At 39.0% G+C, this 17627-nt stretch overlaps 2 protein-coding genes across 2 annotated transcripts; one reads left to right on the top strand and one right to left on the bottom strand.

Moving 5' to 3' along the window:
- The first annotated feature begins 875 nt into the window (after positions 1–875).
- LOC121889343 (kelch-like protein 33) lies at positions 876–5277 on the top strand. The gene is made up of 5 exons (XM_042401224.1): positions 876–1265; positions 2000–2242; positions 2393–2643; positions 3746–3916; positions 4260–5277. Exons 1-5 carry the CDS (start codon positions 1074–1076, stop codon positions 4780–4782), a joined length of 1380 nt encoding a protein of 459 aa, XP_042257158.1. The 5' UTR covers positions 876–1073; the 3' UTR covers positions 4783–5277.
- Positions 5278–11428: 6151 nt separating this feature from the next.
- Positions 11429–17038, bottom strand: ltb4r (leukotriene B4 receptor). Its single transcript, XM_042401230.1, has 4 exons — positions 16922–17038; positions 15526–16132; positions 13091–13367; positions 11429–12783 (listed from the first exon to the last, which is right to left on the bottom strand). The coding sequence occupies exons 2-4, from the start codon at positions 16011–16013 to the stop codon at positions 12412–12414; spliced, it is 1137 nt and encodes a 378-aa protein (XP_042257164.1). The 5' UTR covers positions 16014–16132; positions 16922–17038; the 3' UTR covers positions 11429–12411.
- Between the last annotated feature and the right edge of the window lie 589 nt (positions 17039–17627).

The raw sequence follows: 17627 nt of genomic DNA, 5'->3' as shown, positions 1-17627 counted from the left end.
CTCACAGCATTTCTTGCACAATTTAGTATGGCAGACTTGTTGGATGGAGCTGGAGTTGAGAGGAACTACAGTAGGTGGAAAAAAATGTCAGTTTAAAGGAAAATGTCTCCTTCAGATGCTCTTATCACCAATCCATGTTGCTAAATGCTCTCCATGTTGAGTTATTTTGACAAGCTAGTATCAAATTTTTGTTTGGTGCACCATTATCACGTAAACCTCTCACGTACTTCCACCTAATTTAGAGATTTTGTACATTTCCCTGTAACCCTTTCCCAGAATAGGTTGTAAACTTGTTGCTATCAGCTGTTAGCTATGCAGGTAGGAGGAGAAAGTTACAGTGATTACAACAAGCGAGTGAGTTTTTTCATACTTATGAATAGTGAGTCACCCTTTTACGCAAATGTATACAATGGATGTTTCAAGTTAGGCTGCAAACCTGTGTACTATTATTCCTCCATGACACATGCTAACTCATGGTATGCTGTTGCAAGTGCAGAAAACATCCGGTTATACAGTAGAATTATGTCAGAAATAGATCAGAGAAAAGTGTCATCGCATCTGCCGATTGAGATATGCTGATGATTAAGTTGTAAATGCATGTTTCAGAGGGCTGTCATTGGGTGTTGTCATAGTCTGTGGTTTGGTCCAGCCCTGAAGAAAGACTTAGTAGACATTTCAGATCGTCAGTCATTTATTGAGGAGTTTTGGTGAGGAAGCCTTGTATCTGCTTGCTGGTGGCTCTACTTTTCCCTAATTTTCTACACTTTTATTCTCTCTCTCTACTTGTATATCCCTCTTTTATTCTCCCTCCACTTCTTTTAGCACACCGTGTGGTGCTAGCCGCAGGTGGGGACTATTTCCGGGCACTGCTCTGTGGAGGGTTACGGGAATCCAGTGAGGACGTTGTGTGCCTGCGAGGCGTGTCATCCTGGGTCATTGAATCCATACTCGGCTTCATCTACACAGGTCAGCTCAGACTTGGCTGGAGGCAGATTTGGGAGCTTACAGATGCACTGCTGCAGTTCCAGCTACAGGGGGCACTCTCTCTGTGCATCGACTTCCTGCGGGACAGAATGGATGAAAGCACCTGTCTGGACGTGCTGGTGCTGGCTGAGACCTATGGGCTGGTACAGCTGCGGCAGGCTGCAGAGGAGTACATCCTAGCCCACTTCCAATGCATCTCTGCTGGAGAGAAGTTCAAGGATGTCCCCTATCCCCTTCTGGACAGGCTGCTTGAGAAGGACTCGCTGTGTGTAGACAGTGAGGTAAATACTGTTTTTTCTTTTATTTTACTAATGATGGTCAAAAAACAGCAGCTTCATAACCATAAAGTCTAAATGTTTTGAGAAAAAAAGAAAACATGTTAAACTAACCCCCCAGGCCACAAGAATGTGCTCTTATAGGCCTACAATTTATGCAACATTACCACTATCTATAGTTTTGCAGATAAGAGAAAAACAACCAACCAACCAACTTTCAATGGGAATCTGAGTCACATAGTGAGTATGTACTTAGAAATGTTGTTTCTTTTTGTAGTCTTGTATGACCTGTATGAAGGTATCATGAATAAAATTATGACCAGTCCAGCTTCTCAAATGGGATTAGCCTGCCTCCTTTTTTCATTTCATATCATTGCAAACTGAATATTTATTGAATTTCTGAGTGTTTTTCAGACAAAATAAGCAATTTGAAGGGATCACTTTGGACTTTGGTCATTTGTAGTGGGCATTTGTCATTTTTTGACATGTTACAGACATTTTGCACTTTTTACTAACCACTTTAATTAGGGCCTTGAAAATTGTCATAAATTTGTAGATTTGACAAAAAAAGACTTATAAATCAACAAGATTGTCAATTGCTGAACAAGTTTTACCAGTACCATGGCTTATCCTGCCAATTTTGAAACCTTGAATGTCAACAAAGAAGACAATAATTCTGATGTGAGAACCTTGTAAATTGAAATGAATTTCTCTTCTTCTTTTTTCCCCTTCATTCTTAGATCGTGGTGTTCAATGCAGTAGTGAGCTGGGTGGAGGACAACCCCAAAGAAAGACTCCCATTTCTGCCAGGCCTGCTCTTCCTAGTTCGTCTCCCCCTCCTCAGCAACTCGGAGCTCCAGAAGGCCCTGAGCTGTAGCCTTCTTCGCAGGAGCCCTGGGGCCAAAGAAACACTAGAGGCTATTCGAAGCCTCCTAAACGGCGATTACAGAGGGCCTGATTGCCGACCTCGCACCCCAAACTACGTACTCATCATAATAACCTTACAGTTTAACATTGTTTTTATTGTATTATTGTATTTCTAGGTTGATAAAAACACATCAAAATACAGTTTAATTAGAAATAGAAATATAGTAGAGTAAATACAACCCATCCCTGCTTCTGTCCTGTTTGAGGTTCTGGTTCTGGTCGGTGGCGACACAGTCGATGATGAATTCATGAGGAGGGTTCCCAACCAGACATTGTGGTATGTTCACCAGCTCCACCATGGACCCGGTCTAATTAGAAGCATAGAGTGGAAGCCATTGGCCAAGCTCCCTGAACCAGCTCGATTCAGACACTCTGTCTGCCTCCTCAAGGACAAACTATACATCCTGGGAGGACGCATGTACTATGGATCACTGGACATCCTCAAGTGTGCTTTGAGGTAGGGTTGGGAGCACTTCATAGAGGCCAGAAATTCAGCTACTGGTGTTTGATATTTTGTGCAAATGTTCAATACCGTTAAATTTGAGCAAAAAAACCCTAAAAAGACACTGTACACTACCAATTCAGCACCAAACAACAAACAAACACAGTTAGCGACTAGCTGGTGAACATGGAGCATTTAGCAGCTAAATGGCCATATATTTCCCTCAGGAGATTGTGGAGAGCAAAAACAGAGCTGAAAGAGTGAACATTGGACTTACAGAAGAAACACAGCTCTAAATGAATATTGATAATGCTTCATAACTGCTGGATATGTATATAAACAACAGTTTGCTGTCAACTTGTTTCTGCTGCCCCCTAATGGCCAAAAAAATCAGTTTTTGCAGGCAATGCAGGTTTAATTTTATGGGTAAAAATATGGATGGCAAAGTTCCAATTTTATCATTTAAACCTGTGCTTTTCCTATTGTGACATGTCTCACATGAAAAGGCCTATGCAGCCTTTCAGATTGTCTCGATATGACACATCCCAATGTTGCTCTCCTGGTGATCCCTTGGTGTTTTGCATCAGTAGCTAAATATGCCCCCATGTGTGATATCAGTACTGATCCCACAGTCTCTTCATGCCCCATATCCAAAAATAGCCTTCCAGCTCTGTTTTTGTTTTGAAAGGACAGTTCACAGTTTAAATACTTGACATTTGGGGGCACTGTTGGACTCTATAACAAATACAGAGATTAATGAAACATCACTATCATGCCACTGCCACCCTATCCACAGTTGCACTAAAACAGACTGGAAGAGGTGCAATGAAAGTTGACATTTTTAACATGCTATTTTTCCTCATAAACTTATATTCTTCACTATCAGTTCTTTTACCTATTAAGTAATTTGTTTTAAATTTATAAATATATAACTGGTCTAGTAGCTGCCTTGTTTAGCCAACAGCAAAGCCACCTCTCAACATGCTGAACATGTTGTGATATAGTTTTAGCTATTTCCCAATAAAATATTTCTCTAAATCCAACATAAACTAATCAAAAACAAATAAAGGTCATTTTTTAAAAAAATTTTAAGCATCTACTCTATTCCTCTCTCTAGGTTTGACCTGACCGAATGTAAATGGGAACGACTGCCTGACATGCTGTGTCAAAGGGACTACTTTTCTGCTGTGTGTCTAGAAGGGAAGGTCTTTGCCCTGGGTGGTAACAGTGACGACAGCCAATACCTGGATGCCGTGGAGTACTACACTCCCGAGGAAAATGCCTGGAGGTATAGTGTTACTTTCACTACAAAATGTTAAGAAGCAAGTTACTTGATTTTAACCTGAGGCTAGTTTCCAAACATAAAATAACTGGAGCTGAATTACATGGAAGCATGATGACAGACTGTGTGCAAGAATTTTCCATTTGACATAACATTTGAAAAACATATTTTCAAAACCATGAAAAAAGTTCTATCTCACTTTACAGCCACTTGAGGAGAATTTTGAGGGTAACATGTAGGTCATAGAAAGTTTCGAGGGTCATAAAACTAAACAGTAAGGTGTAATTTATCACTTTGTTCTGATAGGCACCCTCACCCAGCTGGTAACTTTGTGTCCTCTCCCCTGCAGGCGGGCTCACCCTCTGGACACAGCTATCTGCGGCCATGCTGCAGCCGTACTGGATGGGCAGATCTATATTTCGGGGGGCTGCGACCTTCATCAGCGCTGCCTCCCCACTATGTGGCACTACCACCCTTCCCGTGGCTGTTCTCCCAGAGCACCCATGACTGCAGGAGCGGGACGGGCAGGTCATGTCATGTTAGCCTTGGGGAGGGGGTTGGTCGTAGCCGGAGGGCTGCAGCCTCTCTGGATCGGTTTTGGAGACCAACTCCTCTGTGAGCTGTACAACCCCCAACACGACTCCTGGTCCTCCATCCCCGCCCTGCCTCGGCCTCATCTGTCACCAGGGGCTACTGTACTTGATGGCCGGTTGTATGTTGTAGGAGGGTCTTCAGCAGACACAGCAAGGGATACCAAGTGGGTGCATCGCTATGACCCCAAGGAGAAGTGCTGGGAAAAACTTGGGGCTATGCCACACCCATATACAGATCTAGCAGCTTGTACCCTGCCACTTCTTCACCTGACTGATTAAAAATTAAAGTCTTTAACTGAAGGAAAGCCAAGGAACTTTGCCAATATTTGAAGGCAGTATTTTAAATTTTTGTGGAAGGCGCAATAGTACTATAGTGCAAAAAGGTCCCACGCTGATCATATTTGGCACATCAGAGATACTGAACACACTGAAGGTACCTAAGCGACAGTTTAAGTCCAAATAGCAGTGGAGTCTGAGTCAAGATCTGGCCCAAACGGACTCAAGGCCAAGACAAAAACACAAAACAGTACCCATTTCCACTTGTTCATACTGTTGTCTTTCTGTGATATAACTTCAATCACTCAGATGCAGTCTTTTGTGTTTAGGAATGTGAGTTTAATCAATTACTGTGTATGCTGAGCAGAAATCAATGGTTTTAACTCTGAGGGGGAAAGGTTCGTTTTATTGAGGTGTTTATGTTAAATTGTCTGAACTTGTACTTGTAAGTGACAATGCAGAACAAGTGCATGTGATATTAAAGAAAATAATTTTGCAGCTCTCCGGGTGACAGTAGACGTGCCTCTCTAGTGTGTGTGGGAAACAATGGGTAGAAAAGGAGAAAAAACATGGGTACTACAGCCCCAATGGCCGTTTATAGCAGAAAAAACTACTCCAGAGTTGGAAATGATCTGAAACATCATCATTATAGCTTTGGCCAAATGACATGTACAGTAAAGGATCCTTCACTTTAAAATAATCAGGTTTTCTAGAGAGAATAGATTCAAAGAATTCAGAATATTTTGTCCCCCTTCATTGCTTATCTGTAATAAATCCAAAACAATTCCAATGATAACTCACTTTTGGGTGCCCTGGTGGCCTAGTGGTTAATACGTCATCCATGGAGCTTTGTGAAATGTTCTTTCTCACGTCTCTCTTCCAAAATTTGCTATTATTTTTCTAATGTCAGCTACTAAAAATACTCTCACTCTCTACCAGACACCGCAGAAAGGGAAACTCCGCAGACTATACAAATTAAGGTCAATTTACTCATCATGGGAAGGACTGCTACTTACTATGTGAAGACAATTGTATAATGTCTTCTGTGGGTCTTCTTAAGTCTGAAAAATTGATTTTAATTATTGAAATATCTAATAATAATCCCCTGCTGCTTTGGTTGGTCTCATTCAGTCGGTCTGTCAGTCAAAATGTCAGGATTTATCATGTTTTATGTGAGCAGCCCGCTTTGAGAAAAGGACGGCAAGAAGTTCTGCACACAAGTCAGCAGGTCCTCCAGTACGCCCACCAGACTGATGTGGACCATTGGCTGTACTGATTAAATTAAAATTAGCTTTTATTTTAATTTATCATATTAATAATGTGTTGTGATTGAGTTTAGTTATTGAGTCTTGTACACAGAGTTTTGTCTGTCATTTATTCTGGACTACATGTTCAAAGTCAACTAACAGTTTGTGCAAAACCTCAAAAAATTTCAGTGAAATAACTTCTCATTATTTGACTCAACTTCTTCAATCCAAGGTGATGTTAAATGAGGTCACAAAACCACAATGATGCATGTCTTGCATTGCACAACAGTTTTGTCCTATATAGATGCCGTTCAATGTTCCACTCTCACAAACAGCTTCCTGTGATAGAAATCTAATACAGCTAGAGTGGATATGTGTGCTGCACAGATGGCTGGCAAGATAATATGATAAGATAAAATAAGACTTTATTGATCCATCAGAGGGGAAATTTGTGTGTTACAGCAATGCAGGAGACAAGGAAATAGATAAGAATAATAAAATGAACAACAGTCTTGAATGTTGATCCCTTTCTTTTCATTAAAGGCTTTTTTCCGCTGACTGCTCATTGTCTCTTTATCTTTTTGCATTTCCCTTTCTATTAGAAATGGATTTCTTTGAAAGGACAATGCTCTACAGTGAGTGATCCACAAGGTAGCTTTTTGACCCAGTGGCTTACACATTTTAAAAGTGTATTTAATGACTGAGTGCTCTATTTCTGGGACTGAAGGAAATGCTCCACTTCTGCAAGCTCTACATATTAAGTTTCGTTATGTTTTGTTTTCTTCTTTCATGTGAGTCAAACTGGTATTGAACCTGATGGTGACCTAACTGTTGTGCTTTATCTCCTGAGACACATTGGGTTATTAAATCAGCAATGAGGGAGAGGCAGAGAAAGAGAGAAAAAGCAAACAAAGCAGAAATTGAAATCGGCAGACACCACTGTCAGTCAGTGACTATTCAAACACATATTTTATGAAAAAATCTTCTCCATTTATTTATTCTTTTAGAAGAATTTCCTGTCCAGTTGCTCTTTCCTTCATGTGAAGACTTTGTCTTTTCATTCTCCTTCATGCCATAATTTGACATGTTATTACAAACAGAATACAATGCAGTATTTATTCAAAAGGTGGGTCAAATGGCAAAATAGTGGCTAAGAAACAAACATCACATTGGGGGATTTAATCATCTACTAAGGTTTAATGAGGATAACTTTATAAAAATGTTGTTTCCCATTTCTGATTTTTCAGTTTATGCATGGTATATGTACAGTTCAAGTATATTTTGAAGAGGATTGTAGGTGGACTTTGCTAATGTTATGTATATAACTTTCTAATTTTTTGTTCTTGGGTGCTAGAATGCAGGAACATATATTTTTGTTGTTTGCAACAGTGGATTGTACTGTAAAGGTGGTTTTATTGCACAGGTGGAATAATGCTCTAAAAATGTGCTGCTAAGATGTAGAGGAATCTGCAAATAAGTTCAGATTGAAACATTTAAACATTTAATGTATAATGTGTACATTTAGATAGCAAGTAATAACCTGTGTGTTACAGTTTGGAATACAACAGGGGTCAGCAACCTTTTGGATGTCCTGTGCCACTTTTACAATGTTTAAAAAAAAAATCACAAACCTGAGTGGCAGTTAATTTTCATCAGCATTTATCTATTTATTTATTTACTGCTGCTGCTTGTCTCCCTGGCTAGACTCTGCATGCCAAAAGATCTGCACTCTACACACACACACTTTATTATTTGTTCAAATGTATGAAAATTACTAGGGCACATACACTGATTTAGTGCGACCTTTATCCCTGTCTTTCTTTGCTGAGCTGCGTGATCTGTGGTGTTTATTTGGAGACTTTCTGTTTGACACATCACACCTCTGAATGGTCTGTTGTTGTTCAGCTGCATGTGTGACTCAAAATTGGCTTCATATGTGAGAATAACTGTTCGCACATATATGTGGTTCCAAATGCTGAGATCAATGCAAACGCCACCTTCCTCAGACAGTCAAATTTCTTTGGAAAGCTTTCCCAACAGGCCAGAATTGAGGCCCCTTGATCGATGTCGGCAGTTTCCAGTGTTTTGCACAGCTGTGTGAATTTAGATGCCCACAGCAAGGATGCATTGAGTTCTATCTGCTACATTTCAAACGCCTCAATCCCTGTCTACTGAAAGAAGGACATGATGTTCTTCTTCAAGTGCTCTCGGTTTATCAAAAAAGAAAAGAATGGGCTGTTTTGCTGGAAGTCCTGGAAATCTGGCACAGGACTCTGACTCCAGCTCGCACATGTACATGCTGACGTCATCCCAGTTGATGGGTTGATGCCCTTACAGCTCGTTCAAGTGCTTGGGGTAACGAAAGGTTTCACTGTGAATGTCCTGTGATTAGACTTCAGTCTTCACCACAAATGCCATCCATGCGTCAAACACAGCCAGCACTTTGCACTTCGCAGCTATACATTGAACTTGTGATATCCGTTAAGAACATGAGTTTCACAAGCCATTTCTCATCATCGAGCTCAGGGTTGTCTCGCTCCTTCACAATAAGAAAGGCTTTGATTGCATCAAAGCACTCTACAAACCGTTCAAACCTTATTGCCACACATCCACCTAACACTGCAATGGAGTGGCAAATACTGTCCATCTCCTCCAGCAGAGATCTGAACTGACGGTGTGTCAAAGAGGAGCAAACAAACAGTATAGTTAACTATTTTCACCACTTTAGCCATCATGCTATTAAGATCAGTCTTTGAAATTGTTGCACACAAATTTTCCTGGTGAATAATGCAATGAAACCTCATCACAGGATGATTTTCAATCAGAGGCACATATCCCTTCTGCTTCCCTGCCATGGTGGGGGCTCCACCGGTGGTAACAGCAAATATTTTCTAGATATCAACTCCTCTCTCTTCAAAATGCTCATGTTTTCACCACATCTTTCCCTTAAGTGGTACCATGCTTTAAACAACAAGTTCCTCACGTGTCTCTCCTTTGTCGCAATCCACTGCTAAACGTCAAGATCTACACTGAATTCTGATGCATCTTGCAATGCAAGAGTTTGCTGGTGCCTTACATTTTCAGCCATGTCGGTAATGTGCCTCTCTACAGTTCTCGCAGAAACTGGTGTTTCTTTGATCCTGTTGATGATTGTGTCTTTGTTTGGTAACCCATCCAATATGATCTCCGAACTGCTGAGGAAAGCCTCCTGTATATATGTTCCATCAGAGAATGGCTTCCTGTGTTTAGCAATGCACTGCATGACTTTACAGTTGCCCTCTGTAGCTTGGTTTTTGCGGTCACATAGAGTTGTAAACACATTGCTTTGCTTACCATACTGGGCCACTGCCCTCTTAATTGATTCAGCTTATCAGCCTTATCTTTGAGGTTTTTCTCCTTTGTTTCAAAATTACATTTTCACAGCAGAGAGTGCACACAGCTCGGCCCTTTAGTGAAATAAATCTGAATTTATTTGTCCAAGATGGTTGAAAGAGGCGAGTATTAGGCAACCTATTTTGTTTTTTTGTTTTTTTTGCTTCAGCCATCGTCAGTTGTTCTTGAAATGAAGCAAAAAAGAAAGCGAGCTAGCTGTTTTCACTACTATTTCAGTATTATTTTAAATCAGATTGTTCATGTGTGTTCACCATTTGACTATATTTTCTATTGAGAAATGTTTGGGTTTTTTTTAAATGTTTTTTATAAAAAAAAAACAACTGTGTATTTAAAAAATATTTTTATTGAACTGTTCTGCGTGCCTGTGTTTGTGGCCTCATGTGCCACCGTGGGCATGCGTGCCATAGGTTGCGAACCCCTGGATTTCAAATAAGTTTTCATTCAGTGTTTTCCCCACCTCCCATGGACTTGTGAGTACATTGGGTTTCAAAAGAAAAGTGGAGTCAAAACTAAGATACTTTGCAGATTAATAGGCCTAGGAATTGGAACATGGTTAAAACTGCCACTATAGTCTGTAGCAGCTACATTAGAGTGGGGATAGCGTGTGTTAAACCTGTTAAGATGATTAAAGGTTTTTAACATTCTTGTGTGGCTCTCACAGCATCAGGCCTCTTGGCTGCTATAGGTTGGGAGTTTACACTTATTGATGAAGAAATGTCAGTTGCATCTCATCATCATCCTGTACACTTGTGTCACCAGGTTACGATCATGATTTCTTTATGTCAACGTCCTTCCAATCAACATCTTTATGCGTAACTCATGTTTCCTGTGACATTGTTCCCCTCCACTTGTTGTTCTCTCAGAATATTTGAGGCCTAAACAGAGAATTAACCACATGAAATGTTGCAACTTGGCCGTGTTAGTCAGGTGTGAAGAAATAGAGGACAGAGTGATGCACAGAGCAGTGAAAGGAAGGACACCTCGGTGAAATGTTGATTATGAAATGTTCTGTGCTGCTGAACATTGCATAAATAACATAATTTAAACATAAGTTAATTTTGCAGGCCAGTACTTTGTGTACTTGTGTAAATGACTGAAGAGTTTTATTAAGTTAACAAACATATATATATATATGTGTGTGTGTGTGTGTGTGTGTGTGTGTGTGTGTGTGTGTGTGTGTGTGTGTGTGTGTGTGTGTGTGTATGTATGTATGTATGTATGTATGTATTGCATAAGTAGTATATAGGTATATAGTATATAGTATATATACTTGTGTAAATGACTGAAGAGTTTTATTAAGTTAACAAACATATATATATGTGTGTGTGTGTGTGTGTGTGTGTGTGTGTGTGTGTGTGTGTGTGTATGTATGTATGTATGTATGCATGTATGTATGTATGTATGTATGTATGTATGTATGTATGTATGTATGTATGTATGTATGTATTGCATAAGTAGTATATATATAAGCTAGGTATTATAACAAATTCCACACATCTAAAATAGATGTGATCATTTATATAGATAAAATGATAATGTATATAAAGTTTTTAGGCTAATAACAAAAAAAGGCCATGACTAGAAATCATATAAAATATACAAACGAATGATAACGATTTTGTTCCATATCTGGGCCAACAATGATTTGGTGAGAAAGTCAACATAAGGAAGAGTAATTTTCCTTTGTAATATACACGCTTAAAGTTATAATCCTTATTTACATGAGATAAAACCTTGTTTTTTCAGTAATAGGCATTCAGTGCCACTTGGCATGTACTTTGAATTACCACATGAAATCTTGCAACTTGGCCGTGTTAGTCAGATGTTATGAAATAGCGGACACACTGATCCACTAAGCAGTAAAAGGAAGGACGTCTTGGTGAAATGTTGATTGCGAAATGTTGTGCTGCTGAGAATTGCATAAGTTGCCTGATTTATATATCCTTGAAATGAATCATTCATTTTTGCAAGCTAGTGCTTTGTGTACTTGTATGGAAAAAACTTAAAAGAAACTTTAAAAGAGTTTTATTAAGTTAACAAACATTGTTTTTTGTTTTTGAGTACAAATTACCACATACATTATATGCATATTTATGAGTTCCTGAACATAAGACTTTACAGCAGTTACATAGAATTTAAATAAAAGTTGTAAGCTACGTATTAAAACCATAATAAATTCCACACATCTGAAATACATATGATAATTTACATAGATAAAATGATAATGTATATAAAGTTTCAGGCTAATAACAATCATATAAAATACACAAACAAATGATAATGATTTTGTCCATTTCTGGACTAACAATGCTTTGGTGAGGAAGTAAACATATTTCCCTTTGTAACATACACACTTAAAGTTATAATCCCTATTCATGAGATAAAACCCTGTTTTTTCAGCAATAACATTGCATCTTATTTGCCATGGACACTTGGCATGTACTTGGACCTGGCGTATGGTCATTTCTGACATGCTGTGACAGCTGATCATTCAAATATTGCAGGGAATAAGGGAACAACAAGGAGCAGCCACAGTGATCTGTCAGATGAAGCGTTGCAGGTGACAGGCCACCCACATGCAACTTTGTTTGGCTGCGCTGTAAACAGATATGCCAGCTTCTCCTCTGTTGTATTTCTGACAAAGTAGCTGATCAAGGAGTGTTTGCTGCAGTAATGACTTACCACAACTGATATCTTAAGGATTATAACTTTAAATAGATACATGCAGAAAGTACATATAGTTCAAAGAAGTTTGGCAAACAACCAAGAGACTGTTTTTCTTGTTGTAACCAAGTGATATTTCCTTAAATTGATTCTTCAACTAGCAATGATATTGAGATTTTGTTGACAGTATGCTGATTTTTCAGTTTAATGTCTAATGTGATAAAGCTCATGGAAGTGAAAGCTCAAAATTACAAGATTATGAGTGAACTCACACAGTTTAAATAATTTATTGTAAAATGTAGTCCAAGTAAAATGGTTTGAGTTGGAACTATTCTACCTGCTCAACACTTGCCAGAGTATTGAATTCCGAATCTCTCGCTGCCATGCTGCTGCTGCTCTCCTTGTTCTTGCCTTTAAAAGCCTTCCCCAATTTGACCGACATTGTCTGCAGAACAGAGCTCTCATCTGGTGAAGAGCCTGTGCGGCCGCTGCGGGTAGTTGACGTGCTCCTGCTCTCCGAGTTGGTGGCCTCGAACAGTTTGCCCATGAAACTGAGGCCAGCCTGACGAATGTGGGAGCTGCCGGCGAACACATAGAGGATGGGGTTGACGGCACTGCTGAAGTAGGCGAAGGCCGTGACATTGGGACGGGCTGTAAGAGCAGCTGTACGCACTGATTCACTGCCCAACAGACCAATCACCTGGAGGAGGGAAGTTAGGGGAGGGAAGGGAAACAGAGATAAAGGAGTAAGTTATCAAATAAAAGCCAGTTCTAAGATAATAGCTGAGGATATATCCAGTAGCAACAATAAAAGGTCTCTAAAATACTCTATAATGGCTATAAAGTTTATAATGTACATTTCTGCAGCACTAGCATTTAGTATTTTACTAAAATGTCAGTAGAAACACTGTCCAAAATTGCCACATTCTCTTTTTTTGTGGGTTTAAAGATGCTATATGTCTCTCAGAATGGTGAATTTGGTGTTTTAATGTCCTGTTCAAAATCACCTCTATGATGTTGATGATGTGATAGGGCAGCCAGAATACGGCAAAGGCACTGATGATCAGCAGGATCAAGCGGCTGCCTTGACTTCTGCGGTGGAACTTGGCGTTTCTCAGACGACAGATGACGGAGGAGTAACAGGAGATGATGAGGGACAAGGGCGCCAGGCAGCCCATGACGGTCTCAAACACGTACTGGAATACCTGGTGACCCACGCTGCGCCAGTGGTACGGGACGCAAAATCTCAGGGTGACATTGTTTGGAAATGTCTTCTTAAGATTGCTGTAGGAGAAAAAGAGGGGGAAAAAGTAGACAAATATAAAGTGAATGTGATGATGAGACATGTGTTGAGTCAAGACTGTAACAAAGTGTAATTCATGTTTTGATTAATTTATTAGCTCTAACCTACAGCAGATATACCAGCATTTTTCTGATCATACACTAATTTACAGTCACTGTCAAAGTTTTGCCATCAATTCATGCCACAGCTTTATATGTATGGAAGTTAATTAGTGACAAAACTATTAAGCAACCACAAAACAGATTTAGTGGGTGAAACAGTGTGTGTACCAGAATAGATCAGATTTCTGCTCTTAAAATGGATTTGTAAGAGCAGAAAAGGTTTTGGGAGCACATAAAGACATAAAAAAGTGTTAATTGAGCCCTCAAGATGAACTGTGTCTCTCGATTTAAGTGAGGAAGTGAGCTTTCTTTGCTTTCTTGTCTCCAAAGCGGCTCACTCTGAGAGCAGAGCACACTGGGTTTGACCTGGAAGTCAAGTGTTATCTTGTTAGACCACATCTGCATCATGCTCTTTCAGTATGCTTCATCAGCTTTTATTTTAATCATCTAAAAAGGTAAGACACAACAGTCAAGTATGGGCATGATCTGCTGCAGCCAGTTATCCAAAATTGTTGGCACAGTAAATAACTTTTTACAGTTTCAAGAGCTTTAACTTTAAAAAAAAACTTTGCTAGAGAAAGCTGGAGAACAAGCTGGAGAATATAATAAGGCCAGATATGACCAAAACTGAATTTAAATGTACAAATCTGTATGCATGGTCCCAAATTTTGATTTACAGATTCACAGTTTGGATTTGGTTTTGCTGTTAATAAACTTCCGTATCTGTGTTTTCAAACTTTATTACAAACTTTTGTTCGTGAAAATAATTAAGAAATAAAATACATAGCTCCATATTTCTCTGTACAATTCTTTTTATCGTTACATGTTAACACAGTAGAAATCCAGATAAGTTGGTAACCTTCAACTATTAAAATGCATCACTGTATTGTAGGTATTTGTTTTTTTTTTCTCTATTCTGTTAAGTAGAAAGATAACCAAATATTTATGATTTATTTTCTGCACAGCTCAGAGTGGTCAGTGCTATGTGTAAACAATGAAAATTACTTCCCAAGGGTGTAATGCAAAGATATCATCTGTATCTGTTTATGTCACAAAAATAGCTGCATTCATAGCTGTATCCAGATTTAAACAAAGTGGATGCCTCTCCCATAAATCTACAAGTTTAGAGGCCTGAATTAATCAAATAATAAAACACGATGTGTATTAGAAACCCACCTTCAAAAAAAGAAAAAAGTCTAAACGTAATCTAAATAAAAGATGTGTAACTGTTAAAGGTCTGGGTGGAAATCATTAGTAAAAGCAGGATGGGAAGTTAGTGGAAAAATACAAAGCAGAAATACACGAGGTCATGGCACCTTCAAAACAGTCCCTAACTTCAACTCTCTGTTTCTAGTTCTCTGTCAAGTCAAGAAAGGGGCTGGAACAGCAGTCCATCTTTATCCTGCCCTGCCTAACTAATCTAATGAAAACTGATAAAAAGTTATAGACCATCTTGCAGAATTATGTCTGAATATCAGCTTTAAATCATTATTTGTTTTTAGTCTGTTAGTTGTGCATGTTAGCACATCCGCATAAGGAGAAGTCATGCTGATTTGGCTGACAGAAGCTCCCGTTCACACTGAACAGACAACAACCACCTGGATTACTTTGTCACCGAAGAAAAAGTTTGAATCTGACTATTATGAGCCAAGATCTTAAGTTCATAAGGAGTGCTTTTTATGTGATTTGAACAGATTTTTGTACATCTATCAATGGTTTTCAGATATCCATCGAGGATAGACGACTGACACAACTGTAAAGAGTGAATTCCGCTGATTGTAGCAAGGTGTGTATGATGTCTGCGTGTGTCTATAGTGTTGTCTTTGTGGTAAATTATGTCATTCGGAAGACAGGTCAGGACATATCTGAATTATGTATTTATACACCCCTATTACCTCAACATACAAATTTGCAGGTTTCTTTTGTGAAAGGGTTTGTAGAAAAATCCATGTTCTTAATCTCCATAGTGACAGATGTTAAAAAATCAAGTTTAGAAATGTATTAGATTCAAAAGATACAAAAGAAATTTTAGGCTCACCTGCGGTAGAAGGGCATCGGCAGTGCCAGGATGAACGAAATCACCCAGACTCCCAGCAGGAGGAACAACAGGGAACGCTTGGTTCGCATTCTCTGAGACACAAAAGGCCTTGTGACAGCCATCCAGCGGTCCATGCTCATAAGGCAGATGAGGTAGATGGACACGTACATGTTCACATTTGACAGGTAATGCACCAGCTTGCATGCCGCTGAGCCAAACTCCCAGCCCCGGCCGCCGGCCAGGTACCGCAAGAAAAGAGGAGCACTGAGCAGCACAAAAGCATCCGCCATGGCCAGATTCAGCACCAATAAACAAGTCACTGATCTCTTCCTCACTCTGCAAAACACAGACCAAACCACAAACAGGTTCCCAGGGAAGCCCAGCACAAACGCCAGGGTCAGGATTGCGATGCCGACCTGAGCTGAGACGCTGATGGGCACAGAGAATGAGGCAGTGGAGGAGGTGGTGGTGATATTGGAAGCCATCATGAAAGCCACTGAAGAATCTGAGCCCGGCTTCAGCAACTGTGCAACTGACACAACTTGTCACAGGAGATGCAGGCAGGAAACAGGTTTAGGCAGTTGTGAGTCGCCAATGTGCGTCAATGCTGCAAAACATTACAAAATATGTGTTTTTTTCTAATAGATTTGTGGATGTGGTATCACTTCATTTCTCACCCTGTGATAAGCACATGTATCTTTTATTGTGTAACATTTCCGTGCAGCAAGCAAATGGAAAATGTCAGTAAGTATTATACTGAAAAGCACCAGTTGCAGAACATTATTAAAAAAATGTATACAGTATAGAGTATTTTCATATGATTGATATGATTAAGTTTCATCGTCTGCATTTTGTGTTTATTTGTTTTATGTCTTTTTTTATGAATCTAAAAAGGAGGGGAACGCCACTGTTTTGTTTGTTTTTTTTTGACATATTAAAGATTGTTTATCTCAGATGTGAATTAAACATTTTTTAAATAAAATTTTAAATAAAATAAAAGCAGCTTTCCCCTCTTTTCTTAGAGTCTCACTATATTAGTGTTTTCTTTCAGTTTCCTACAAAATCCACCAATGTAAAGATCATATGAATGAGCACAATATATTGTTAAATCAATCTGTCCATTAATATAACTCTTCTCTTTTATTTCACATAACTAAGAAGCAGAAAAGACAGAGAATCAGTGTAAAACTTTTTTCAAACCTTTAGCAAACTTTTGATCTTCTAGTCTTCTACAAAACTAAATATAATTTATAATTCATCATGAAATGTTCCAGAGGTGTACTTTATTATCATTATAATTTTACTTTTCATTTTTCCCAATTAATTTTTCTGAAAATTCAAAACTTGCTGAGAGTTTTTTAGTTAGTCTAGTTTGAAATCAAACTTGCATACTGACCTTCAACTGCTGATTTTTGATGCTGACTTTTTATAGACTCCAAAGGCAAATCCACTCCAAAAGTGTGTCTAATTCTCTTAGATGATTTACTGTTAACTCCCCACCTTCCCTCTTTGCTTTGAGGACTGCATGTGAAGAGTGAAACGTGTAATAGAGAAAATATATTGAGTAAGATGGGTCATGTGAGGGGAAACCCAGTGACCACAGGAACCCAGCTTAAGCACACTACCAGCGTCTGTCAAACTGTCCACTTTCTAATTACGCAATTGTATTCTACTATTGCAAAATGGTGGATAGGTAATACTTGTACGCATGAAAGCTTAATAGAAGAATGCTGACACAACATCTGCTGCCCTTTGTGGCAGATCATTTGCTCTGAAGTCATCCAGAAAACAGGTATTATGAATATGTAAAATAAGCTAGTGGTGTTTTATAATGTTTAATATTTTGACAATGCTACAGCTTACTGTCTTCTTTGGTCACGGAAATTTAGTGAATCATTACTGAAGACAAAAGAGACAATATCACTGAAAGCCCTAAAGTGTTGTGAAAGCAGTGGCAGCATCCTGTTCAATGAAGAACAGGAATGAACAGCACAAGACTCTGTCATGAAGGTGAATAAGTGAGGGGGTGAATATTCCAGTAAACTCTCATGATCTTGTTGATACTTGAGTATTAAATCACATCTGTATTGTCCACATTGTCT

The sequence above is a fragment of the Thunnus maccoyii genome, chromosome 22 (assembly GCF_910596095.1).
Source record: "Thunnus maccoyii chromosome 22, fThuMac1.1, whole genome shotgun sequence".
Classification (NCBI taxonomy): domain Eukaryota; kingdom Metazoa; phylum Chordata; class Actinopteri; order Scombriformes; family Scombridae; genus Thunnus; species Thunnus maccoyii.
The sequence above is the reverse complement of the archived record's forward strand: the minus strand, read 5'-3'. Positions and strand labels throughout refer to the sequence as shown.